Source organism: Pistacia vera, unplaced genomic scaffold, assembly GCF_008641045.1.
Source record: "Pistacia vera cultivar Batoury unplaced genomic scaffold, PisVer_v2 Contig19, whole genome shotgun sequence".
Classification (NCBI taxonomy): Eukaryota; Viridiplantae; Streptophyta; class Magnoliopsida; order Sapindales; family Anacardiaceae; genus Pistacia; species Pistacia vera.
Window position 1 is genome coordinate 441,323 of NW_022195990.1, and position 27,814 is coordinate 469,136.

Consider the following 27,814-nt stretch of genomic DNA (forward strand, 5'->3'; position numbering starts at 1 on the left):
GATGGAGAGTTGCTCACTCAATAATGCTTCGGTAGACCATTTCATTGATATAATGAAATCACATCATGTACCATATGAACAATGTTTGATTTAGTCTGTAATTGGACCTTTCGATTAATCTCTATAATTTTGTATAAACAATTTCATTCATCATCTTGTAGATCTTTGAAGCAATGTTTTAAAACCCAACTCGGGCCTAAACCCAGCAAAGAAGTCGGGTCCTAAGTTGATTGGTTTCACCGGTGGGTCAAAGTGGTGATGTGTCACATAAAAAATATTTCGAGATTTTTGAATCACGTTAGCATAGTCACTGGTTTCACTAGCTATTATCTCATCCAAAATCACCTTGTCGCAACCACTAGAACCCTCAACCTCTCCTCTTCAAAACTATACTCTTTATCCTCTCTTATCACTCGTCGATCGTGGGTGATGAAAAACGTGTTTTTTCGGTTGTCTTTTGTCTGATTTAGGTTGTGTTGTGCGACGAAAACTCAAATCACCAACACCACCATTAGACTCATCGGCTATTCACTTACAAAACCGTCAAAGTTTCAAAACCATTACATCTACCAATTGCTAGCAATGGAAAAAGAGGTTTTCCAGTAGTCATTTGCTAGATTAAGGTCGTTTTGAGCAACGAAAACTCCAATTACCATGATACCATCACCATTAGACTCATCGGCAACTCCCCTACAAATCCTCCAAGACTTCCAAGCCATTCTACCCACCAATTGTTGGCAATCAGAAGTTAGGGTTTCGTCGTTTCTTGGCGAAATTCCAACGAATCTGACAACTAAAACTTAATCAAACACCATCTCTCGATTCAACATGATCCAACCTTCAAAACCCCCTAACCTAGTTTCATGTTTGCTCACCGAAAGTAGTCGTTTTTTGTAATTTTATTCTTCAAAAAACGATTGGACCGACGGGTTCCTACGGTACCCCTAGCCCAACCCCAAGTGAATGTGGATCAAATAGACCCCTTAGTTTTTTGACTCTGTCGACCCAACTCACCGATCGGGTCTTGGTCGAAGGGGTCCAACCGACCAGGTTGAGTTGAGTTTTAAAACAATGCTTTGGAGTGTGTGTAATTAGACCTTTGGATTCTTTGACTTTAAGCCAGACGTCTGGATTTTGGTGAAATTATACCATTTAAATTTGGGTAAAAATAGTTTGAGATAAAGGTTGGATAATATTATATATGGGTTACACTACTAAATTTTGCTAAATATAAAAACGAAATATTTTCATTTATAACTATCTTTAATAATATTAATTTCCTTAATGTCAAGATTTTGTTTATATGACAGATTTACTCATAAAATCACACGACTTAATTTAATTTTTCTCAATGAAAATAATAATGACAAAAATAGTTTGACTATACTAGACTACTAAGTTTAGTATTATTCAATATGATCTAATATGTTTTATTGTTTTAATTAGATCATTCAATTAAATATTAAACTATTAAATGTAGCATAATCTATGTTATATATTAAGAATATATCATTTATTGTTTTATTGAAGGTATAATTGGTAAGACATTAAATTCTTCTTTTAAATAAATTCAGAATATTTTGCAAAAGTGTAATTATTGGGTTGGTCATATATGTATAAATCCCAAGATTGTTTTTATTTAACTAAATCGTTAGATAAAATAATTTTATTAATATTCTATATTAATTCATAAAAACCAATTTATTATAGTTAAGTATTTAATGGTATTAGAATAAAGTTGTATTCTTCTAATTTTTTAGAAGAGATTTGTTGATATTTTAGAAGAGCTCAAGGAGAGCAATTTATTTATTTATTTCTGTCAAAGTGGTCATAGTAATTAATTCAAATATGTTTAATAAGTAAAATGATAATTTCTAAATATCCCTCAATCAATTTAATTTGAGTTAGTGCATGAAAATATGTCTTTGAACTCAATTAAACTAATTAGATGGTTTTTAATAATTTGTAGACAAAAAATATGTTTCTTTATTTCTGATTTAACTACCAACCATATACTAATTATTATTACCCTAATAAAAAATTGGACCAAAGATAATTATGATCTACACTCACGAGGTTTTGAATTGGATTTTTTTTTTTTTTGACTTGATGATGCATTCAAATATCATTTTTTTTTTAATATTAAACAAAACATAGGGGTGCTTTTATAATTAAAAACATTTAATTAATGTTACCTTTAATCATAAAATAAACACTTGCATAATTACTTACTACGAAATTAAACATTTAATAGACATTATTTTAAATTTATTTTTAGAGTAAGTGTTTTTAATTGAAAAGGTTTTTTGCAAAAAAGTTAATTTAAAGATCAATTTTAAACTATCATTAATTGATGTGAATTTTGAGATGTATGGAAACCACCAACCATATATTGATTTCTTTTCAAAATTAATAAGAACCCTCGATAAATTATAATTATGGTCTCCTTAAAAAGGTTTAGACTTGGATTTCTTTTGACTAAATGGTGGCTTTGTAAGTGTTTTTCATGTGGTAAAAACAACGTTTTTGTGTAGTCAAAATCATATTTACTAAAATCTATTATGCATAGTTGAAATAGATAAAAACGCTTTCCATGGTATAAATTAATGTATGGAAGCACTTTTTTAGAATACATTTTGTAGATATATTTATAGAAGCTATATTTTTTTTTTGGTAATCACGGCGTTTAGTCCAGTTTGCACGTACTTCAACTAATCCTGAGACCCATTAAATACCCTACAAGCTTAAATAGTCATGTAAGCCACAATGTTATTGTGGTTATACCTGGCAAACGGGCGGGTGTACCCGCGGGTCAACGGGTACGGGTAATACATATTTCGACCCGTGAAAAATTAACTCGTACCCGACCCGCCCGTGACTTTTACGGGTGGACCGGGTACTACCTGCGGTACCCGCAGACCCGCAAATTCAAAATTAAAAAAAAAAATAAAATAAAACTTATGAATGACTCGTCTCGTCCTCTCACAGTCTCATTCTCAAGTCTCAACTCAAACCCTAATCTAAACCAAAATAGCAAAACTTATCAGAGAAAAAAAACAAAAAACGCAACAGCCATTCTCTTCCACAGCAGCTCCATAGCCTCCACTGCTCCAGTCCTCTCACAGCAGCTTCACTCCCTCACTCTCTCACTCTCACAGCAGCTCCACTCTCCCTCATTCTTTGACTTCTCTAACGGCAGCAGCAGGTCACGGCAGCAGCAGCAGGTCACGGCAGTAGTAGATCTCACTCACGGCAGCACCAGTCTCCACCAGCACGGCAGCACCAGTCTCCTCTCACGGCAGCACCAGCACAGTAGTAGCAGGTGCCAGCAGCAGCAGGTCACGGCAGCAGCAGGTCACGGCAGCAGCAGATCTCACTCACGGCAGCACCAGCACGGCAGCACCAGTCTCCTCTCACGGCAGCACCAGCACGGCAGCAGTCAGGTCAGTGTGGTCTCTTAATTCAAACCAATCTTGTAGAGACGAATTGAAAGTTTGAAACTGAAAGAAGAAAAGACAAATCTTGCATGACAAAAAACTGCTCTGTAGGCTGTAATAATTTTGAAGACACTACTGGGACCTTTATTTGTTCAGAGAAAGTGCTCTTAAGGCCCTGATAGTTAAAGAGAATTTTTTTGCTATTGTCTCTCTTTTTTCCATGGTTAGCTTATGGATGTGGTTGCTTAAGCATTTTGTAGTTGACTATTTGTTTTCGTAACTCTTACTGGGTGGGCAGGACCTTTAACTTAAACTTCTTTGGTTTTGGGAAATAGGAAAAATATGTTTGAACTTTTTTTTTTTTTGTTTAATTTCAAGGTCTTTGCTTGTGTGCATGTGTGTTCTTAACTCTTATTGTTTCTGAAATTCCTATTATTCTACTGTGTAGGTTAGTAAACTTTTGATCTTTGAGCTAGATATTTCCGTAAGAGCAACCTCACTTCACCATTCTTTTTCCGCTTGAGTCAAGGTTGAGGGACTTCTAAGAGATAGTTGGTGATGGATTTGGTATAAAGTTAGAGCATAAAGTAGTGAATCTTTTATGCTTGTATTGGCTGATAATTTTGGTCAACCTCTGTTATAGCATAAACACTAGAATATCAGCCTCAGGCTTACAGATAGCTTTTCTAATGTTGAAAGTTGTTATTTACTTATTCATCTTTATGTTGCTTTGTCAGAACTTAGGAAGAGTTTAATATGGAAAACAGTAAAAAATATGAAAAATGTAAAAAGCTGCTTCCATTTTCACGGGGACCGTGCCGCACGGGCGGGTACGGATCATGAAAATGTCGACCCGCGAGAATTTTTCACCCGTTAACCGTGACCGTTCCACCCATGACCATTGCTACCCGGACCATACCGCCCAACCTGCCCATTTACCAGGTCTAATTGTGGTAGAAAACCTAATATTTAAACCTAAGAACTCAAGAAGGGAGCAAACTTTCTGACCATTAGACCAACCGTGGGGTTTACAGAAGCATTTCTTAACATAGAAAAACATTTGTAATTCCTTTAAAGATTAATTTTATTCGGACACTGCAAGATGATGAGTTTAAAAATGCTAACGGTTTTCGGAAAATATTAGATACCTTCCTAAAATAATAAAAACCCCTTAAAAATATCCCAAAACCCCTTACAAAATTAAAAAGCACCCTACAAATACCAGAAAAACCATTGTTAGGGGAGTTTTTAATGCTTTTCTAAAATTGTTGTAACGCTTGAGCATCATCTCTCAAGAGCGAATGAAATAAATCTTCCTTTAAAAAAGAAAATATTTATTAAACACTTTGTGAAAGATTTTTGAATCACTCCTTTTTAGAATACAAAATATGCAGTTTTTTTTTCAAACATTATTCTCTTCTTTCATGCGTTATATATTAGGTATGGAAACAATAATACTTAAAGATAGAAAAAGAAGTATTTATAAGTACTTTTACAACAAATGTTGGGTTTTACGAAAGAAGTTTTATTCGAATATACATTATAATTAACAACCATTTCTTAAATGTCAAAAATACCGATTTTATATCTGTCTTTTTTCATGTTTACTTGTTATTTAGTTTCAGCCTTGCAGGATAGAAAAACACTTGAATTATTCTTTTAAAAAAGAAAAAATTACTACACACTTTTCGAAATACATTCTTATCGAAAACGCTTTCATAATCCACACACTTTTGGAAATTTCATAAAGACCTTTCTATATCACTCTCTTGTTTTATGGTAGTTATTATACTAAAAACAACAATCTAAAGATAGAAAACACACTCAGAATCAATGTTTTAAAACCCAACCTGACCCGTTCGGTTGAACGGTTCGGCGGGAATGGATTGAGTCAGGTTGGGCCGACCTTAAAATTGAGGGTGTGAATCACCAGTATGACCCGTGATTGGATCGGGTTACGTAGTAACCCGCAATCCAACCGTTTTAGGGAAAAACCGAGTGAACCCAATTTCAAATCATGATGACTTCGACCAACGTTCAACTATCAAACAAGAATCAAGGTTAGGGGGTTTTGAAGAGTGGATCACGATGAGTCGGGAGGTGTTGTTTGATAAGTTTTAGCCATTGGAATTGCCATAATTTGGCAAGAAATGACGAAACCTTAGCTTTTGATTGCCGACAATTGGAGGGTGGAATGGCTTGGGAACTTTGGGGTTTTTGAAGGAGTAGATGGTGAGTTTAAGGGTGGTTGGAGTTGTCGTTGCACAATAGAGCTGGAATTCAACAAAGGACAGTTGATCGACGCAGTGACGGGTTGGCAATCGACAAGTGATGAAAGGAGTAAAGGGTATGTTTTTGAAGAGGAGAGGATGGGCGTTCTAGTGGTGGTGAGGGGTGATTTTGGGTGAGAAAACAACCGAAAAAAACAAAAAAAAGGTCGACGTCGACATGGCTAATGTACCCTAAAACAGCAACAATGCTAACATGCACTGAAAATAAAAAATTTTGAATTTTTTTATGTTGAAGTCACAGGTTTGACCCATCAGACCCAGCCACTTTACGAGTTTAACCCGGGTTGGTTTTTAAAACATTGCTTAGAATTACTTTGATAAAAAGAAGAAAATATTTACTAAATACTCAAGAGAGATGTTTTGTTCCAAAATACTATCATAATCCACATCCATTTTAAAAATCTCACTCTCTCTTTTATGTGGACACATTATGTTAAGAAACACAATCTTAGATATAAAAAAAAAAAAAAAAAAAAAAAAAAAAAACCCTTAAAATTACTTTAAAACCAGAAAAGAAAATATTTACTAAACACTTTGACGAAAGACGTTTCAAACATATTATTTATAATCCACATCTGCTTTTCAAAATATCCAAAAAAAAAAGCTATTTTGTGTATCACTCTTCTTTCATATGAAGGTATTGTGTCTAGAAAAAACAATCTTAAAATAGGGAAAAAAAATTAAAATTACTTTTAAACAAAAAAAAAGCAAGAAAATATTTACTTAAACACTTTCACGAAATCATGAGGTTTTTCAAATATAAATATATATAATCCTTTTTCTTTATCACCTCTCGTACTTCATGTGTATGCATTATGATTAGAAACAAAAAAAAAATGGTATGTTCCCTAAGCATCTCTCTTTTAGTTTCTCAATAAACTTGCTTTCTACACTACTTTTTTCGTGCATTGCTCTAACAACTTAACTAAAGCTTGTGCTTTTTTTGCATTTCTAATCATGTCTTATCCCTTTTTCTCTCTATGTGCAGACGGTTAAAGTTTTTTATAATCATCCTCTTCAGCTTGAAAAAGGCAGACAAGATGGCTTTGCACCTGTTTTTATTGACACCCATTTTGCTTTCAATTCTTCACAACATTCATTTGTTTCTGTTTCCAAATTAACTCTCTCTTCTCTCAGAAAAACAAGGTTTCAGGGTTAAGAGTTTGCTTCTCACCCATTTCTCAATTTATTATTTTAATTTCATAGCTAATTATTCTCTTAGTCCTAAAATTATAACGAACAATATCTTTTTCGTTAGCCCCGCCTAACTTCTTAATTTCGCCGTGTCAAACGGGCAAGAAATGATATTATCTATGCATGCATACATTTATCATGTCACAAATTCATTTTTGGATGATTTTGTTCTTTGAAGAACATTTATCCAGGCGTGCATAACATTTATTATTTGTTTCACCTTGTTAAGGCACATTTCATTCTTCAGCCAGACATATTTATCTTCCCCTTCTAGTTTTCACTCTCTTCCAGTTTCGGAAATAACTAGGGAATATTTAGTATTGCTACTCTGTCTTGAGTAGAATCCTGCTTTGAGATGTTTATCTAATTTTTATTTTTATTTTTTTTGTTTTATTTTCTATGTGCGATTTCAGGGCAGGATATGGAGAAGCTGAACACAAAGCTATATTTGCAGAACTGTTACATGATTCAAGAAAATGAGAGGCTGAGGAAGAAAGCTCACCAGCTCAACCAGGAGAACCAGGCTCTGTTGTCCGAGCTGAAGCAGAAAATGTCGAAAGGGTACCCAAAATCCAATGGTAATGGTGAACGGAATCATGCCTCGACTTCATCTGAGAATTCTGTTAACACCAACAAACCTTGATCATATAGATATGATTGTTTGGCTACATCGGTCTCCATCTTCCTCATGCCGATGTTAATGTCCGTACAAAGTATTCAAATTTGGTAAGATTTGTCATCAGCCACAGTTCATGTTATATTCCGTATCCATCTTATTGGGAAAGAAGAAAATGGAATAAAAGCTTTTATTTTTTAAATCAATATTGTAATTTTGAATTAAAGAGTTGTATTATGAAAAAATGAAAATAAATTAGTCTCTCTGTCCCTTGGTTACGCATACAACAAAAAATGACTTATCCGATATTATGGTAATTAAAAACTCACTAATAATCCACGCTTAGCTTCTTGTCTATGCTGGAGAAAGTTTCGTAAAATGCCTTGAAATGTTTGTAAGCAATGTCTACATCTTCCTTCCCGCATACCTCTCTCACGCTGCAAGGAATTAAAAATATAAAAATAAAAATTGCTTCCTTAGTTTATTTAAATAAAAGAAAATTTGAAAAAATAAAAGCCATGGTGCTAAAGTTTATCAGCATTATTTAAAACATTCTTGAATAGCTCGGACAACCATAATCAGCAAAATATACCGAAGTTGCAGTTTGATACATATTTTATCACAGTTTGATTAGATTCTACAGAAAGGGATCAATAGAATTTTATCTCAGATGTTAAACATAATTACATATTCCGAAATCAACACCCAAAGGAACGTAATATGCATGTATGATAGTTTAGTTGGTGTTCTTGAATCAGCCATCTAATGTACCTGATACGTAATGAAGTTACTGGTACAAAACCTTGTAAATCCCTACTAATTATGCCACAGACCGTACAACTAGAAATTGCAAATCCTTTACAGCAACGCACATACTAGTCCCACTACAACTTAGGACAAAATGCCTAAAACTTTACCTGACCTGATTCCAAAATATTTTGCTCCTTTTCTCACATGAACAGATACAAAAAGTTCAGCCTACCCCACATCAACTACAAATCAACTTAATACCTGTGCATGGAAAGCTGAGGTATGCCACAATCAACAGTTCGAATGCCAACCCCTGAAGCGAGAATGGGCCCTATGGTGGATCCACATCCCATATCATTTCTTACCACAAATTCCTAAACAGAGAAATAATTCAAGATAAAAATTAGAAAATCTGATATTTCAACGCTTAAACAATTTCTCAGTTTCATGATATTATGTTCCTCCATAAAAGATTCCCTGAAAAGGGAAAGGTTAATATGCAAAAAACGTGATTTTTCAAACAAATTTACTGCACTTATATATCATCAATAAAGGAAAGGTCTATTGACTTCATCTGGCCTCATAGCGCCAATGCCTAACTGGAATTGACCCATATTGATAAGCACATAAACTGAATATAATAAAAACAAGTAGAATAAATGTTTGACAACCTAATCCAACGGTCATGAAAACATTACACAATTTTCTTTTGAACTTCTGTCACCTTAAGTGTTGAAATCTCAAATCTCCATAAACAGATTTCAGATTGTATAGTTTATAGTTCTGTCCAGACGCAATACTTCACAAAATGTCTTAGCAACACATTAGATAAATGCCTAAATCTGCCTTTTATTCTCAGGTTAGTGATAGCAATACATTGCAACCACTCTTTAAATATTTCTTTGCTAACATACAATATGATAGATAAAACACTCTCAACAGTATGAATATTAGATTACTCAGATTAGAATACTCAATTAGTTAAAACCTTGTATCAAAAACATGAGACCAAAGAGTTGAACATGAAAATATCATAGGATGACTCAAAGATGACACCAGAGCAAGGTCACTTGCAAACCAGTGTAAGTATGAATTAGTTGGATCACCTCCAATTGAAGTTTTAACATAGGCTTTAAGTGCTTAAGTACAAAGCATTAAAACCTAAAATTGACAAAGAAATTAGAATTAGAGTTTACTTATATTCACAACTAACTGAAGTGATGGACGGCAAGTTCACTGCGACAAGAGCTTGAAAATGTCAAAAAAATTTACATTCAAAGTTTATATTACTGTGTGGTGGAGACCTAAACTTGAGCTGGCAGAAGATTCAATAATGTACCCAAGAGATTATCTTCATAATCAAATACGACAATGATCAAAGCAAGAAAAGAAATTTACATTCCCCCTCTTTCCTACAAGAACTCAGCTGGCAGTTACCTGAGTTGGAAGGTTATGAATTTTTGCAATCTCTTTAAATAGAAAAGCTGTCACTCCACTGGTAGCATAGCGCTGATTTGCGTTGTGCTTGATCACTAGACCCTTATGCATTTCTGGGCGATGGTTTTCTTCATGTTTCTCAGAAAAATTTGGGTGAACTCCATGGGCCATGTCTGCAGATACTATATATACAGAGAGCAAGTCAGATAGAAGGATTAATGGTTATGGTACCACAAAATGCAGAATGGGTGAACACAAGTTTATCTAACAGGTCTTAATTAACAGGGATCCTAATCCAAGTATTTTTTACCTCATATCCATGCAATAAAATATACCATATCAGGAAAATTAAAAAAAAAGGATCAGTAGAACACCAGACTTTAGACAAAAAGGCAAAAACTGAAAGTTAAATCATGAATAAAGTTAAGCCGATTGCATGGGAATCAAGAAAAAAGCATAACTTGCCAAGAAATCTGAAGTTAAATGGTAAGGATAAAACTAGATTTATAAGAAATAAGATATGCAAAATCTTACCATAATCTTCAACAATACAGTATTAATGACCAAGCGTTTAGAAACTCCAAGAAAAAGATCCTTAGCTCTTTATAATTGACGTAGTATCTTTCTAAGAAGATCTCATCTCTCTTTCCCTCCCCCAAAGCCCTTCCATATTCTATAAGGTATTTTAAACAATTAGCTGGTTCTGCGGTTTGGTACTAATGTCCACCTCAATATCCATAAATGCCAAGATTAACTTAAGGAGATGTTGGTCAGCTACAATATTCATACTACTCCACAATTTAGTTTGTCAACAGCCTTACTGTGAACTGGGGAAAAATAAAAGTTCCCTTATTACTCCCCATAAGAATATAAAGTTTCCTAAATAAAATCAATAGGTTACATCCGGATTCTCAAATTCAATGTTGTCAAAAAAATTTCACCTCATGCAAAAAATTTCTTCTTAAAGTCTATTTCTCACCTCGAAACCAGCTAAGAAACTAAAAAGTTTTATAGCCTTATAATGGACGAATTTAAAACTTACCAAGAAATGACTGGCGAATTGCACGCTCAAAAGCACTCTCACCAGCGTACTCATGTGCTAAGGAACCAACAATGCGTCTTATAGCCTGAAACATGGTTGGTGCACCAGCTCCTTGATATGAATCTGAGCCCACCTGTTGAACAGAAGTTACAACTTAGAAATAACTTGCCTTAACTACGCAATCCAGCCAAGGGATACCAAAGACTACCCGCACACAAATGCTGAACTGAACTTGAAAACGAAGCAAGAATGTGTAACAACATCTATTTTTGACAGCCACTTTAGGAAAGTATGGTGTTCCTAACAATATAACATGCAAGTGAAGCATGCATACCCATCTTCCATTATCTTTGTGATATAATGATACAAAACTTACAGAAATTGATCTGAATGGTGAATGGTGATTTTGGCCTTCTAACTCCCTCTGTCCATTAATGATACCCTCTAATATAAAATCAAAGATATATACTTGTTTTTAAGACAGAAAATACAAAAGTGGACCCAATGTTCACAAAAGAGGCGAAAACCCGGCAGAGGGATGACTTCCATGATACAAAACGGCAAATTAAAAAGCACTAAAGGCTAAGGCTCTTACAAGTAATAATTCCTACGATTATAATATTTTAATAAGCTTATTAACAACCTAACCGTTGTGCCCAATTGCTTTTCGGCAAAAGGTATAAAAAAGGGAACGACATGTTCACATGTTAAGCATACAAAGAAGGAATAAAGCTCATTTTATTTGACGTTATGAACTATTGCGAAAACATTTACCTCCTCATTGTCAAATAAAGCAACCATACGAATAGCGTGTTCACTTGATATGTCACTAGGTGATCCACATGAATCAATAAGAGCTCTCAAAGCACAATAACTTGAAGCAAGATTATCTAATCTTCCAGAAAATATAAACTCATTGTTTGCACCTCCAAGGCAGCTAGGTTGGGTATCACAAATGTTTAGCTCAATGCTCACTATGTCATCAATTTCACAACTCAGCTCTTCTGACAAAATCTGCAAATTAATATCACAAATAAATTTAAATACAAATTCTATAACACTTCCACCTTTTAATAGTTATGGAGTGTCCTATGGGATTGATGATGTGATGTGATAATATACATACAAAGAAAACTTTCTTTTAATAGTAATAAAGTCAATAGATTACTAATTTGTATTACAAATAAATTTAAATACAAATTCTACAACACTTCCACCTTTCACATGGAATTCCACATTAGTCACACCATTGTCTCAAACAAGTGGCCAGCTAATAATTACATTTCATAAATTTGCAATAACCGTAAACAGATTCATTTTCACTTTGTTGCAGAAGCTAATTGATGCTGATTTATTTCATATTATATAAATTAAAATTTTTGAATTTTTATAAATAAAACAGTTTCAACATCCATTATATCCATCAGACACCTTTCTTTGCCGTTATTGGTGCAGGAAAAAAGCACCAAAGATAAGGCAAGCTCAGTTTCCAGTCATGCCATTACCAGTTATCTTTCTGCACTTACCTTTACTTCCCAACTGACAGTAGAGATATGAAAAGACATACCTGCATAAGTAGGGGATGATGAGCAGCCTTAGAAGATGACGAACTACTTTTCTCTTTTGGCTGTTGTGATGCTTCCTCTGATTTGGTTGCAAGTAGTGGAATGAGGTGAGTTTCCAGATTTGGCTTGAACCCATCCTTGTTCACAGTGCTGTGCTAAACAACCCAAGAAAGAGAAGTGAAAGAAATACATAAGGAGTGATGCTACATATACAAACGAATTATACAAACTATTCCCTACAAATTGATGTGGCAACCCTATATGTTTGACATATCATCATTCTAATTTGTTTAAATTATCTCTAATTTGAAATTATCCACTCACATTAAAACACCTCAGGTTGTATGGGTTGAGTTTGTATATGTAGTATTATTCATACATAAGTGAGCATACAAGAATATTCCCAATCCGTCAGATAAAAGCAAATGACTTCAATGCATACGATGAGAACCTATTACAGAATCAGAATTAATGGAAAAAAATCTTATCATAACCGCAGAACTAATAAATCTTCCCAATTTAAGAAAAAGAATATAACTATAGCTAAAGTATTCTGAACTTGTGACTATCCATGGTTTCAACAGCTACAAAACATTAATTTTTAACACATCTGGTGAACCTGAATTTTTACTTCTTATAAGTAGGAAGTCTAAAATTATAATATTGAAGCAGATTTCAGGTTACTATGAAATTAGCATATGAACTACAAGCAGATTGTTCTACTATTCATAACTTGAAATACTTCTAAAATATTAAATAAATAAATAATTTTTCTCTCTCTCTCTCTCTCGATATATATACACACACACACACGCGCGCGCGCGCGCGCATGATTTAATTGATTTCATCAAAGAGAGAGAGAGAGAGAGAGAAAGACCACAATGCAAAATACTTTAAGATTTGGACAATCATGATATCATCTCCAATTAATATACAATTGAAAGATTTAATAACCCTAGTGTTTGACTACTATGAGCATGACAGCATACTGCGGGACAGTAGCAGTCCACCATTTCTTGCCCTGAAACAGTTGATCTTAGGTGATTTGAGTAATTTAGGGGGAAGTAAAAAGTTGCTAAGATGAGGTGGCAAGATGTTTTAATAACTATGGTCAAGATGATCTCCAACTTTTTAATACAAATAAACCAAATTCACCTGGTAATTTATTTATCTTTCTCTTCGTTATTTCTTTATACTTTCATCATTGATCAGTATATGAAACTTAAGCATCCTCTAGGAAGAGAAAATTCCATTTGTTAATATTGGGGAAAAAAGTGAAGAGTTACTACAATCAATACACATAGCAGGATCTCGATCAGAAAGAAAATGTAATGCTCATAAAAAAAGGATACAATATTACCTTTAGATATAAATAATATGATCAATCATCATAACTTTTTAAGCCAATATGATAAATCATTATAATTTTTTAAGTCATCATACTCGGTGATGCCACACAAAATTGATTCTTTAAAGGAAAAAGAAGCAAACCGATCAAGATGAATGGCCAATGTAGGAACTCGTAGTAGAGGTCTTTCCACTTTGACAAGCTTGTGCAGAAAAGAACCATCACTACCTCTGATTATAACCCTTCCTGCAACACTTAAGTCTCTATCAAACCAAGTATGCCACAAACCACCTCCATAGGTCTGCACATTCACCATCAAATAACCAGCCTTGGATGACGCAGACTTGGGTTTAAGTTTAAGACAAGGGCTGTCAGTGTGTGCAGCAATAACATAAAAACCATTTCCAACAGTGTACCTGCAAAAGCATAAAATGAAAACCTTTCAAAAAATCTTCTCAATAGTCCTAAGCAGATCAAATTGTGTTTGAAAGTGTATAGAGAACTTTTGAGCAAAAGCACTTTATAGACATCAAGCACTTTATAGACATCAAACTACGCTATATAAAAACACTAAATTTAGACAAATGCATACGCCATACAACATTGTAAACTAGAAGTATAGCATTGCAAAAAATTACAAAATGATGTTTTTCTAATAAAATTGTGGTATCCATAACATAACAGTTCTCGAAATTCACACGAAAAAAAAAGAAATATTAATAATTTTAAGAAATAGATTGATTAAACTCACTTTTCTCCCACTGCAAAAGCAACCAAAGAAGACATATTCCTAGTAAAAAAATATCGTCCACCAGCCTTGAGCTCCCACTCCTCATTCTCATTTAGCAAATCAAAACCAGCATCAATCAGTAACCGTTTCGCTTCAGCTGCAAATAACATACAAAACCGCTGTCAAATTCAAAATCCAAAAAATTCCTCAATTATAGAAAATGACAACGTATTGAGATATACCAGTAGCGTGAAACGGCGTCCAAGACTCGTTTAAATAGTCGAGAAGATCACCGACTATGGAGCCGCTCGTCGAAGAAGTGTGAGACACTGTCCTGATTGAGTCAGAGCGGGAACAGTGAGCTGTGGAGAAATTGTGGAAGGAACGAGGAGAAGAGCGCGTGGAAGCGCGTGACAAAAAACTTCGAGGAGGAGAGAGTTTGGAGAGCAAATTTGAAGGTCTGGTGATAATTGGAGATGGAGAGTGAAGAAGTTGAAGACGAGATAGTGTCATGGCGGCAGCAGCCATTTGTATTTTTGTTCTGTTGTGTGGATACTATATGTTAGGAACATGCTCTTTGCTTTCTCTGTGCAGATTTATTTGAAATTGGGAAAATGATAAAGTTGGGAAATGTCACTTTACCCCCTTTCTTTTTATTAGTTAACCATATATACGGTAATTATAAAACAGCAAAACCTTAATTAAAATGAAAATTCTAATGAGAAACGAGATTTAGAAAGGAATTTAGATATACAATATGTAGATATAATAAAATATAATATAATAAATAAATATAATAAAACATAACCTTTATAACAGAATTTGACTTTTAAATAGGCAGAGCAATGGGCCTCAGAAATCTGGGCCTCGTCCCATCTTGCCCAATATACGGGGATTTTCCGCTTTTTGCGAGGATATGGGTGGGGATGGGGAGTGCCCTTCCCAGTGATGAACCCAGGATTTTAGCCCAAGGGACCTTTACAACTCCGTCGTTGTTTGTCAATCAACTATTAAAACCTTTTAAAAAATCATTAAACTTTGAACAAATAAAATAATATAATCAAGAAGGTGAAAAAAAAAGAATGCAATAGTACAATATTTTCTTACTTGAATAAATTTATGAGAAACAGAACTTTGAGCAAATGTGTTGAAAATAATATCCAATTCAAAAGAAATACAAGAAAATTTTTACGTGGAAAAAACTCTTCAATGTGAAGAGAGCAAAAACCCTAAACCTAAACCCTAAATCTTGACTTAATTTGCTTTCAATTCAAATTCTTCTCTTATCAATTGATGTTATTGATGTCTTATGAAAATTTGTGATGAAATTGAAGGGAAGAAGCAAGGCCGGAATGGAAAAATAAGTTGAGTTATATGCAATAATGTTTTATATGATTAAGTTCTTTAAAAAATTAAATAATAAACAATTATGCTTACTCTTAATACTAGATTGTCATGGTTAAAGTTCAATAAATGATTCAAATTAAATTATAATCTATTTTAAAACTGAATATAAATACTAAATTAAAATGTGTATATCATGCTAATGTTGTGGTGATTAGTTTATGTTCCTCTACTTGCTTGCTACTATTGTTGAGTTGGAGGAAGCAAGAGAGAAGGCATTTGAATGGGGTAGATGTGATGAACTTCCTATTGCTTTTGTCTTTAACTATGTGAGGATGGATGATGAATTTCATGCAAAGGAGGTTTAATGCTTTCTAAGTCTTTTGGGTTTTGTTTGTAAGTTTTTAAGGTTTACATGTTTAGAAAACTATTTTATCAAGTTGTTGGTTCGAAATTGAATCTGATAAGCTGGGGGTAATATTAAAGTTTTTATACTTTTTTGAAGGGTTGAAATTTCATTTCGTCATTTGATTCTGTTAAAACTTTTGTTTTAATAAGGCCTTATATATGTGGGCCTAATAAGAATTACGAAAGGTTAAATAATTAATTTGGCAATTTTATATTTATTTTTTCTTTAAAAAATCCAAAATTTAGAGCCAAGAACCGTTGTCGACTGTTATCGTGTTCAGTTGACTTCAATTGTCCAATGGCGGGAACACTCCAAACCCTAATTTTCGCACCTGAAACAGCTAAAACGCCGTCGTTTCGTCACCGGAACCTGCATTTCCCTTCCAATCGTTCGGTTCTCCTTAGTCGTTCCGTCAGTTTCAACCACAGCCGTTCAATTTCAAGACCCATTAGAGCTACTCAACCTTCCGATCAGGTTCCGGGTTCTCCCAAGGACTTTAATTGGGCAAAACCCTTGTCGAAGTTCGCCGCTGATAATTTTCTTCCTTTAGGTAATTTTAACCGAAAACTTTGAAATTTACTTAAAATCGCCTCTGTAGGAAGCACTTTCTGGAAAATCACATGTGAATTGTTTATTTTCTAAAGCTATTTCTAGTGTTCTTTCTTCAATTAAAAAAAAAAAAAAAAAAATTACTTTGCAAGTGCTTCTGCTATAAGCACCTCTAAGTCTTCCACTTCAACCAAATACTAGAAATTGACGTAAGGGGCTTTTAGCCTATAATGGTGTTAAAGCACTTTCTGAAAAAGCACATATGAATTTGATTAATAATGGATATTTTTTTTATGTGCAGCTCTTATAGGTGGAGTAACATTAGGACTTGCAAACCCTAGTCTAGGCTGTCTTGCTGATAAATATCATCTATCAAAAGTTAGCACATTTGTCATATTCATTATCTCAGGTACAGATTTTGCATCTCTCAATTGTTTCAAAATTTTGGAATGCTTTATACGAAAGCGCTTTTGGGTTAACTAGGCTTTCTACAAAAATACTATGTAATATGATTTCTTGAGAAGTACTTTTTTAATAAATAGCTCAACTGCTTTCTTATCTAGAAATGCTTTTAAAAAGCGCTTGTCAAGTGCTTATGAAGATCTAATCTCAAAAAGCATTTTATCAGGTGCTAAGAATTTAACACAAAAGCACCTTCAATCTTTTGAAAACTATTTTAATGGTGTCAAAAGCGTTCCCAAACTCACTATTAACTTATTAGTTTATGTGATTTTGTGATTTCCATCTTAGGCTTTGTTTTGCTTCCTAATATAGGTTTGACATTGCGTAGTGGAGAAATTGGTGCTGCGGCTGAAGCATGGCCTGTTGGAATTTTTGGGCTAGTATGACCTTCCATCTTACATGCCATTATGCATTTTGTTGGTTCATTCGCTATGGTATTTTGTTTTCTTAATTGATTTTTGTTTCAATTTCGTCTTTTCAAGTTTGGGTTTTATTTAGATGTGTAAACTGATTCTGCATTTGGCATACTAGATTCAAGCACGGATATTGTATCACAGAACTAATAAAAGAAAATAGATAAAAATATAACCAGGAAGAGAAGTGGCAATATTGGAGAGGAAGCTTTAAATTGGATGTCTTACAATGCTAACCTTGAATAACAACCTACTCGTGTTAAAGATGTTGCAGCTTTAAGAAATTTTAAGACGAAAAAATTCCTCAATTTTCATTTTCTTTTTTGCATTCAATTTTCTGGGAGTAAATAATAGCATTATTGAAGTGGAAGACAGATGCTGGGAAGGACAAAATGTCCTGTTGAAGACCATGAAAGCTGAGAACACAAAAATGTGATGTTAGTTTCCCATTTAATGTTGCCTCCTTTTTTCCCTTCTAGAACCATCTTGATCATAAAAGTGTTCATGCGACCCAGTTGCACAAGTATCCCTTATGCTGACATACATGTTAAATTGCTTCTCCACTTATCAATGCAGTGCTCGATTCTATTATTTACTCCATGCTTCTCAAAGCTAATATTGCAAGTCCATCTCCAGCCTCAAGAATTTGTTACAGGTTTGGCTATTGACCTTACTTCTTTTCTTAACCTTCTTTTTTTTTTTTTTTTTTCTTTTTTTTTTTATATTCTGAGCTTAGTTGTGAAACTCATTACACTTATGTTGGTTACAGGAGTGGCGATATTTAGCTGTATGCCAACTACATTATCAAGTGGAGTGGCTCTTACTCTTGTATGCCAATCCTTTGTTTATCATAGTTGCAATACCACACATCTTACGCTTTTGAGTTTAATAGTGATTTGAATTTCTCATTGCAGCTTGCTGGTGGAAATTCTGCACTTGCTCTTGCAATGACAGTAATATCAAATCTGCTTGGAATTTTGATTGTAAGTTACTCATGCAAGAGTGACATTTTATATATGTGAACTATTTGGGATTTGACATGCATTAGGCGAACAATTTTTTTTTTTCTGGGTGGTCTCTGGATCATTTTTTCACATCTACAAGATCTGGAGTGCAATCAATAAACTTGCAACAGAACAGTCTCTAGATATTGCTGACTGCAAAAAATATCAATTTAATGGTACAGATGAATGGTTTTCTGATCATTGAGTTGCTGCTGATATTATATAAGGCACTCTCTTGTCTATATTTCTTTGATATGTATATCCATGCACGTTGTATTTTCACTTTAATTTAGATAATCAAATTTGGAACTTTCCTTGTGAAGTTGAATGATTCAGCATAATTGGCTTGGTGTGATGCACTTTCTTGTTGTCTTTTTTATCTCCCTTACTCTTATACATACATGTGCACATTTATCTTATTCACTGGTTTCTTTACTTCATAGAATGCACTTGCTTCAGTTTTTCTTGCTAATGTCATATTCATATTTTTGGTCTCAGGTTCCATTTTCTATCTCAAGATTCATAGCTTCTGGAGTTGGTGTTTCTGTTCCAACTGAGCAACTTTTCAGAAGTCTTGTTCTCACTCTTTTAGTCCCTCTAATTTTGGGAAAGGTGATATCTTCGTTGCCCTTATCAAAGCTTGAAAGAAGAAAATCCCTGTGATATTAATAAATTATAGTGCATGTGTTATTTATTTATTTATATTATTATTATTTTGGTTGGAGTTTTGGGTTGGGAAAGAGGGGGGGTGGGGTGTTGTTGATGCAGCGTTGTAGAGTGGCTTTCGAATGTGTATCAAAGATTGGCGAATTAGATTACAGCAAAGTGAAGGAAGTCTAGTCCTTTTACCTTTGTCCAATTTACATCATTGTTAGTGAACTACTGCTGAACTGGACATGAACTTTGACTCTTTGTTCAGAAGTTGACATTTTTTGCATGTGCATCAAGAAATAGTCATGTCAACATCTTGGGGCTGGCCAGACAAATTGTTTCCATCTTATCACTACTCTAGGAAAATTTGATATGGCCAGGAAGGTGCATGACAATGCCTAGATACATTCTAGGAGGGCTACAGTATGTTTTGCACACTTCAGTTTGTTCAAAATGGGAGTGCAGAAGAGTTTTTTCATTTTGTGATACTTCTTGATAAAAAAAGTACTAATGCTATGGAATAATATAAAAAGATTAATATGCTATACCATATATGTGTACACAAGGTTTTGTTGTTGCAAATAGTAATTCATGCCTTTATCTACAGGTCTTTCGAGAATCCTTCAGAGGTGAGTGTCTCTCTCCCGTTCCCCTATCACTTTCTTTTCAAAAATATTTTTGATACATCTGATGTGAGTAGACAGATAGACCTTAAGCATAAATGTTCTCAAAGTAACTAATAGGTAAAACTGTTATAGCAAAGTAAGCAAGGTGTTATTGGCGATTCCTCGACCACAAAATGAATTAAAATAGTAAGAAACAAAGAAGGAAGTTCCTATTGTAAGACTTTTACCAAGGAACTTGTTTGTTAAAAACTAGCACATAATGTTAGGTCTTTCTTTCTTGTTTTTTAACATCATGTTTTAGTTTCATAAACAAAGGCATGGATAACCTGGAAATAATTTCTTAACATTTAGAATCAATCTAATTTTTTGTATTACAATAAGGTGGTGTCTATTTTAAACGGCATCTTTAATGCCTGTAAATATAGCATCTCATTATTAGTCATCATTAAATGTGCAGTTCCCATTAAAATTTAAAATGGATTTGATATGAATAGAAGGCCAAAGGTTTCTATGAGCATAGCGAACTAGATTCATTTAAGAATTCCAAAAGCAGGAAAAGAAGCCTACTCTCTGCTGAAAATCAAGAATAGGGAAAATGAAGAAATTTGAAACCACCTTTTTTTATCTCCCATCCTAATCTGCCCACACTTTAATAACATTCTCATAGAAGAATGCTAAATTTAAGCAATTTGCAACCGCTTTCTCCTAAAAAGGCAAGCTCAGAGCTTCTTAACATGAAGATAATGAAGAAATGTGTGATCCATTTGCAAGTACTCTACCTCTTTAAAAGCATTCCTCCAATAATCACGTAATAATTTATGGCATTTATCCAATTAGTATATGTTCGTTGCAGGTTTGGCAGAATTTGTTGATCAAAACCGTAAACTTTTTTCAAATATAAGTGCGATCTTCCTCAGTTTGGTTAGGCTTTTACCTTGATTTGAATTTTTTAATTTTAAATTATGCATAATTTCATATAATTTACTAGTTCAATTTCAAAATGTACCATAATTATAATATAATGGCACTGTTTGTCATTCTAGATTTTGTGTTCATGAGACAGAGATTTGGTTTTACAATCCCTTTTTGCAATGTTCGGATCTGTAGATTTTTGGCATGATCTAAATGGTTTTATAAGAATCTTTGGTCTATATTATTATGGTATCTAAGCTTAACCTGAATTATCATTCCAACAAAACTTCACTGCTTCTATCTCCTTGAAAACACTGAAAATATGTTTGCTTGCACTTGTATGACTTGAAGAAAGAGGGTTTTCTTTATATTTTTGAGACCTTCATGCATTCATTAGTGTTTTTGTTCTTCTCTTTCTTAAGTTATGTCAGCTGGATGGCTCTTCAATGGCTAGCACATGTTCTTTGGTGGTTGTACAAATAGAATCCTTGCAGATGGACTAGGTTCTGGGTTTAACTAGTAAAAAATCTCAACTGGATATGGTACTATAGTTTTTTATTTGAAGAAAATGGATAGGAAAGAAAATATTATGCATGAGCTAGTTGAAAGGTGCTAAGAACATTTTTGAGTCACAAATGGTATATGTAATAAGAAGAAACTTCAATGGCACTGTTATTTTGGGAAATTTGGAGCTAAATTTTATTGCATGCCACCAGCTGAGACAAAAAAGTGTGGTGTATCAAAAAAAAGGATTATCTGAAATTCTCTTCGTTGTTCTTGTGTTTTTTGTGGTTTGCATCATTGTGTGATCTTTGCCTACACTTGTTTTACATATTGCATTGATCTTCACAATGTTTCTTTTCCATGTAAACGTTTTCCATGAATTTTCTGTTAATACTTTCTTATTACAATTGAGCATGTGAAACCCCGTAAAACTCAAAATTGGAATATATCTTGGAAATAGCATCTAATCTTCAGAACCGCTTCTGAAGAAGCAAATATGAATGTTATGTCATAAATAGGGTAGATTTTTTTCGCTGTTTGGTTGGAAATCACATTAATCTCTAAAACCATGGTGGTCTTTCAGGTGCCTTGGATACAAGTGAGCAGGTCAAGGTCATTGCTGTTAATGGTTAAGCCCACAGTTTTTCTTGTGGCTATTGGAATGGGAATGTATGTTCTTCAGCGTTAATGCCCGTGTACTCTTTGGTGCATTTGTATGATTATTTGATATTTATAAATATTTTGTTTCTAATATTCCAGTTCAATGGTAATATCAAGCTACCATAAAAGTGAAAAAACTGTTGTGCACTCCATTTAAGGAATAAACGTTGTAGCAACTGTAACGATTTTGTTATTATGATATTATCCCGATTACAGGTTGTTCATGCGTAGAATTGATGTAGGTGTCATTTTCTGAATGTGCTTGTTCATGTGACATATTCCATCTCTCTCAGGATTTGATATTTGATATTGAATGTTTATTAAGCTGAGGTTGAATAGTTTGATAAAACCTTGATATGGTTTCTTCTAAACATTTTTATATCAGATTATTTATTTATTTTTTTTCTTGGTGCGGGGGTCGGTTGGGGTATTTTGGCCATGCACTCGCAATTTGGTTGCACTGTTATCCTTCTTGAACTTCAAAAGATTAATATCAACTAACAAAAGGAATTTCCTTGTATTGCAGACTTCTACATCTCATCCTATTAGCTTTTAATGCTATTGCCGTAAGGAGCCTCTCAGCTGTCTCTGGTGGCAGTCAATCAGTCTTTGCCAAGAAAGAGAATGCCAGTGCAGTTGTTCTTGTTGCAAGCCAGGTCCCTTGAACGGAATATTAATTCTCTTCAATACTATCATAATACACAAATTTGCATAATTCTTTCTCCTTGAAGAGATATTACTTTGACTTATGCTATACATCTCAAGTTTCTATACCAACTTTTGTGTTCTAAGTAATGTGGCTTTAGTTTATAGATACACATCATTTTCACAACCATATACTTCACATGTTACCAGTAAATTATGACACATCACTTTGGATACAAAGTTTGAGATAAGAACATGGAATTTATAACTTTATTTTAGTACTTTATATCTCCACTGGAAAATAAGCGGAAAAGTGGAAACTTGGTTTTTTGAATCGTCTTTCCTCCTGTAATCTAATAAAAATAGTTCTTCTGCTGCTGTTTTGTTCTGAATTGACCTTGCTTTATATTGCTCACATTCTTTTGTAGAAAACTCTGCCTGTGATGGTGGCAGTTGTGGAGCAGCTTGGTGGTGCATTTGGAGAATCTGGTTTACTGGTTCTTCCCTGTGTTGCTGCGCATTTAATTCAGGTCAATTCATTATTTTTCTCATCCTTCCATTTTTTGAAACTTTACTGTTTCTGACTTTTGAAACACAATGTAGATCATCATGGACTCTATTCTTGTCAACTTCTGGCCTCGGAAAGGTCTCTCATCCAACAATTTCAAGGTAGCTTGAACAACGGGGACACAGACCACAATACTTTGATATGAGCAGCTTTCTTTGAAGAACATGTTGATTGTCCGTGGAATTGCAAGTAAATTATAACTGCAAAAAGCTTAAATCTGCTAGAGTTATCTGGTCAGTTCACTTGCTATTTTATCCACATCTGCCCATTCTTTTGTGCATGTCAATATATGTTTAATTGTTTATCAAGATTATTTGCTTGTATTTTTTGTTAATTTATAAGTTTGGATTGACACCGACAATCTTCATCCTAGTACCTTGTATTGAGACTTATTTATAATTCAATTCAAATAAATATCTTATTATGTGTAAGGCTGGATTTGAGTCGATCAAATGCTGCTGGTGAATGATTGCTGATATATCCTAGCTGAAACTTAATGGCTGAAGGATTAAAGGCAAATATGATTTTCAATAATCTTTAATCAAATGGTTGAATATTGATAATTACTGAAGATCAAGCAATTGTCAATTGAATGACCGATAATCAATAACCTCTGTAATTTAAATGTCTCGTGATTTTTATGCCCACCAAAATTCTGACTGTAAGTACTCCGTAATTTTGATTTGCATACATATTCTCTGTAACTTAACAACTTACAAAATTGAATTTTCTTTGACTTGATCATGGAATGCTAAATTCTCTGTTGTCTAGTGTTACTATATTTCTTGGAGGAGGTCTGTTCCGTTAGTACAATAACAGTTTAGGTTGTTAGATATCATACGGATTAATAATCACTCATAAAATCAGCCGTTTGCTAACATAAATTATAGCTCAATAGGAAATAATTTATATAGAAACCAAATGTTGAGTTCACGGGATGCGAAAAAAACATCAATTCATTGCTTTGTGCTTTCTAGAAAGCAAGTGTCATGAGTGCAGACTTAGATAAGTCCGGAATAGTTTTGTAAGTAAATGACATTGATGAACAAAGTGTCCGTGCTAGTTAAATCAAACTGAGGTTACTTCTTTATGAAGTAAGAGAGCCTTTAAGATAGATTCACTCATCCCGTCTAGAAGTGGAAACAAGTGTCCACCACCCTGTAACTCGTGGTATTGAATCCATGGAAGTCTTTTTGCTATGTAGCGTTGCAGGATTACTGGCACAAGCCTATCTTCATCACCCTGCCATATATGAACAGAGCCTTCACCATCAGGAAAAGGGTTTTGGAGATCCATTGGATCAAATTCCCAGCTCCCGAATCCTATCATCATGTCACGATGGTTGGACTCGAACGCTCCTTGCTGAAGCACTTGTGACTGCATAAAATAGGAAAAACAGAGCCTTAAGTAAAAGAAATTTTATGAATGAATAGAGGGTAAATTAGGAGTACCTTGTGTGTTTGTCTCCCTGCAAGCTTAGAGAAAAGTTGTATATCTTGAGGAGAGAAGATTTCAGGATGACTTGCTGCAACAGCAGATCCAGGAAATAATTTGTGTGTGTTCCACCAGTAGGTCAGCCATGGAGCGTAGTGGGTGACACGAAGAGCCCATTGATCCTGTGGTAACTGTAGGTTGTAAGCTTCGGTCGATAAGTTTCTGGGAAATCCAGGCCACCAGTAGTTGATAACTGGAGCAATCAGTGTTGCTCCAGCTAGCCTGTGAACACTCCAAAAATCCAGCTTGAAAGATCAGCTACCAATTCTAAACAATTTAGATTCAAATACGATGACAGATTTGAATATCAAATATCTACTCTATGAATAATTATCTAGTCAGGACGTTAATATCAAGATAATGTTTAAACAGTGGTGGACTTATTATTAGGGGATTGTATTAATATTACAGAGGAACCCAATGATATTTAAGCATGATCTTGATAAAATTAATGTTAGGACGTCATGACTAGAGAATTTTCGTCTACTCTAATACCATGTAATTAACTGCGGACTTTACCCAATTGTATGGGAAATTCTAGACTCTAGTACATTGAATCATTCGTATTTGTCCTCATCCGATGTTTCAAACACGCTTACTAACCATGCCATTTGATGTCGAAGAGTTTCATTTCGTAGTAAATTATATCTGAGAAATCTAGATGTGTTATTGTTACCTATGGGGGATGAACTTGAGGCAGCTCCAAACTGTTTGACCTCCCATAGAATACCCAACAACATAAAACTTGGATCCAAGTCCTAACTGATCAGCAAGCTCTTCTGTATCCATCGCCAAACTCTTTATGGTTCTCTTCGGATTCGGATCACTCTCGCCATATCCTGCTCTGTCGAACGACACAATGTATATCCCAAGTTCCTCAACAATTTCCTGAAATGAAAAATACACAACATCATCAAAGTTAACTCACTACATTCTGGACTTGGAACAAATGAAAATTTCAGAATCATAATAATAAATTAGGTAAAGAGTTGAAGTACTTGAGAGAGGTTCTGTGAAATGACTACATCATGTCTGCAAGAGCCAAAACCGTGGAAAAAGATAATCTTATGTTTGGCCAAATGTTTTGGCAAGCCATGCTCCTTGTAAGCCAAATGCCTTCCATCTCTCAGCTTTATTCTAGGTCCTGTAATGGCAGGGCCGCCGGGAGAGCCACAGATTTTTGGAGGTGGAGGAACGGTAGCATGATATGCCCACGCCAGAAACCCGATCAACAAGACGACTATAATTCCCCGAATCATTTCTAAAAAAAAATTTGGATAAAAAAATTATGACCCTTCAAAGCAGAAATGGTTTTTTGATCAAATAAAAACTCAATCGAACTAGAACTGTAATGCTTCCACTATTAACATTTAATAATGATGAGATAGTTCAAGCACTACAGAACAAGAGCACATACAAGAAGCACAACTCATATATTTATTTTATGTCACAGTTACATTAAAACATATATTTATGTTTATTTGACTTGGGATTTCGATTCATATTACTGAAAATAGACAAACGAGCAATCCAAAAAGAAAGGCATATTTACAGTATTCTTTGTGGGACATCATTATTTGCTTTCACAATTGACTCAATTAATTAAAAATGCCAAAAGGGTCTTCACCAAAATCAAGATATGAAAAATATATTTTGCTTTCAAGCATCAGAAGTAAATACAAAAAGTGTTTTTACATGAAACCAGTATATTGATTTGTGTGTGAGAGAGAAAGAGGAAAAACCTGAAAGAAACTGATGAAGAACAAGTGATTTCTACTTGCAGAAGCTGATATTTCTGCTTAATCCCAAATCAATGACATAATAATTCATTCACCAGCCCCAGAATTTTTGTTTTTTCAAAAGTTGCTTATTAGTATGAAAAGAATGGCAAAGAGTTTACGCTAAGCCAATCATATTTATACAAGCAGGAAGCCAAACCAAACCTGCTTGGAAAAAAAGGGCTTCAATGACTTGCAAAAAGTTGCGCAGGTCAACAAGATACATCATGCTACGTAAAGCTCGTGTTTGAGCCTTGTTTTAATTATTTTATAATTAGCCACTAATTCTAAAAGAGTTTATGAAGCTGAGATTTTTTTCTGATATTTCTGTTCAACAACTTTTCCTTTTAATGGCATTAAAGAACTTTAATGTTGTGAACACAGCATCATTTTGTTGACTCATGTCTTTGTAATTAAGCATATCCATTATAGTTGTTGAATTGAAACATTGAATTGAGTAGGTAAAGTCTTAAATGAACTTTTTTCTTTTTACAAAATGATCTAAAAAAAAAGGGGTTTGTTTTGGTAACTCATAAGTTCAATAACCATCTACGGAAATTAGTAAGTGTCACATCTCATATCACTAACAAAAACAATTAACGTTTGGGTGAAGTTTAAAAGTACATTTGTGTAGATTAAATGTAAAACAGACTATATTTACTCAGGACAGTTACAGAAAGTATAATACAATGATTCTAAATAAGATAATGAAGCTAGAGTAACATTCCCTTATTTTTATTTTTATTTTTTGATAACTGAGATGTCCGGGCCAGCTTGCGCGCATCTCAACTAATTTCCAGAGCCCACTGAACACTCTACAAGCTTAATGTTTCCGATAAACCATAATTGTGGTAGGTTGCCCCAATGTGGTTTAAATCCAAGAAGTTAATGAAGGGAGCAAACCTTGTTAACCATCAAGTCAACCCCTTAGGGTGCGTTTGGTTCAGAAAATGTTGAATTACTGAGAATGTTATATTAATAGAAAGTTAGATTACCTTGAAGATCACTGTGAATCTTTAAGGAAATGTGTTTGGTTAATTGGAATAAATTGGTGGATATGTTATTTAAATTACTAAATTGTCCTTATTTTTAAATATTAATATAGTATTGTTTTTATTATTAATTTTTGAATAATTCATTTTAACCCCCAACATTTCAGATTTAGCTAAAACACCCTGACTTATATAAAACTTTAATTTGTAACAAAATCACCTCCACCCACCCTAAGCCACTGCCGGCCGCCAACCACCACCGTCGGCTGCCTCTTGGAGTCGTCAGAAGTTGTTAGGAGTCTTTGGGAGTTGCCAATATGTCATTTCCGACCATATTGATGGCTCAAAAACGGCCAGATGGCCGTAAATCTGGCCATCATGGATCTGGTTATT

The 27,814-nt window shown here is 34.1% G+C and overlaps 3 protein-coding genes across 6 annotated transcripts; 1 reads left to right on the forward strand and 2 right to left on the reverse strand.

Annotated features, from left to right (window-relative positions):
• Positions 1–3,368: 3,368 nt before the first annotated feature.
• LOC116127213 (probable aspartyl aminopeptidase) lies at positions 3,369–14,958 on the reverse strand. Of its 4 annotated transcripts, none has more exons than XR_004127590.1 (11): positions 14,653–14,958; positions 14,432–14,567; positions 13,824–14,096; positions 12,335–12,482; positions 11,542–11,781; positions 10,768–10,900; positions 9,726–9,907; positions 8,550–8,662; positions 7,868–7,975; positions 7,425–7,542; positions 3,369–3,500 (listed from the first exon to the last, which is right to left on the reverse strand). XR_004127590.1 is itself a non-coding variant. In XM_031412866.1 (9 exons), the coding sequence occupies exons 1-9, from the start codon at positions 14,936–14,938 to the stop codon at positions 7,867–7,869; spliced, it is 1,620 nt and encodes a 539-aa protein (XP_031268726.1). In that variant the 5' UTR covers positions 14,939–14,958; the 3' UTR covers positions 7,673–7,866. The 4 variants fall into 4 exon arrangements, 1 of the variants encoding a protein (XP_031268726.1); XR_004127591.1 differs by having other exon boundaries at positions 3,369–3,472; positions 7,425–7,610; XR_004127589.1 differs by having other exon boundaries at positions 7,425–7,610.
• A 1,475-nt stretch (positions 14,959–16,433) lies between these two features.
• On the forward strand, positions 16,434–23,551 carry LOC116127212 (probable sodium/metabolite cotransporter BASS4, chloroplastic). The gene is made up of 13 exons (XM_031412865.1): positions 16,434–16,713; positions 17,014–17,121; positions 17,487–17,554; positions 18,164–18,242; positions 18,357–18,415; positions 18,502–18,570; positions 19,090–19,203; positions 19,850–19,871; positions 20,722–20,789; positions 21,868–21,953; positions 22,471–22,600; positions 23,018–23,119; positions 23,193–23,551. Exons 1-13 carry the CDS (start codon positions 16,461–16,463, stop codon positions 23,265–23,267), a joined length of 1,233 nt encoding a protein of 410 aa, XP_031268725.1. The 5' UTR covers positions 16,434–16,460; the 3' UTR covers positions 23,268–23,551.
• A 541-nt stretch (positions 23,552–24,092) lies between these two features.
• LOC116127209 lies at positions 24,093–26,602 on the reverse strand. Its single transcript, XM_031412863.1, has 5 exons — positions 26,394–26,602; positions 25,650–25,912; positions 25,328–25,539; positions 24,609–24,873; positions 24,093–24,534 (listed from the first exon to the last, which is right to left on the reverse strand). The coding sequence occupies exons 2-5, from the start codon at positions 25,908–25,910 to the stop codon at positions 24,226–24,228; spliced, it is 1,047 nt and encodes a 348-aa protein (XP_031268723.1). The 5' UTR covers positions 25,911–25,912; positions 26,394–26,602; the 3' UTR covers positions 24,093–24,225.
• Positions 26,603–27,814: the final 1,212 nt, after the last annotated feature.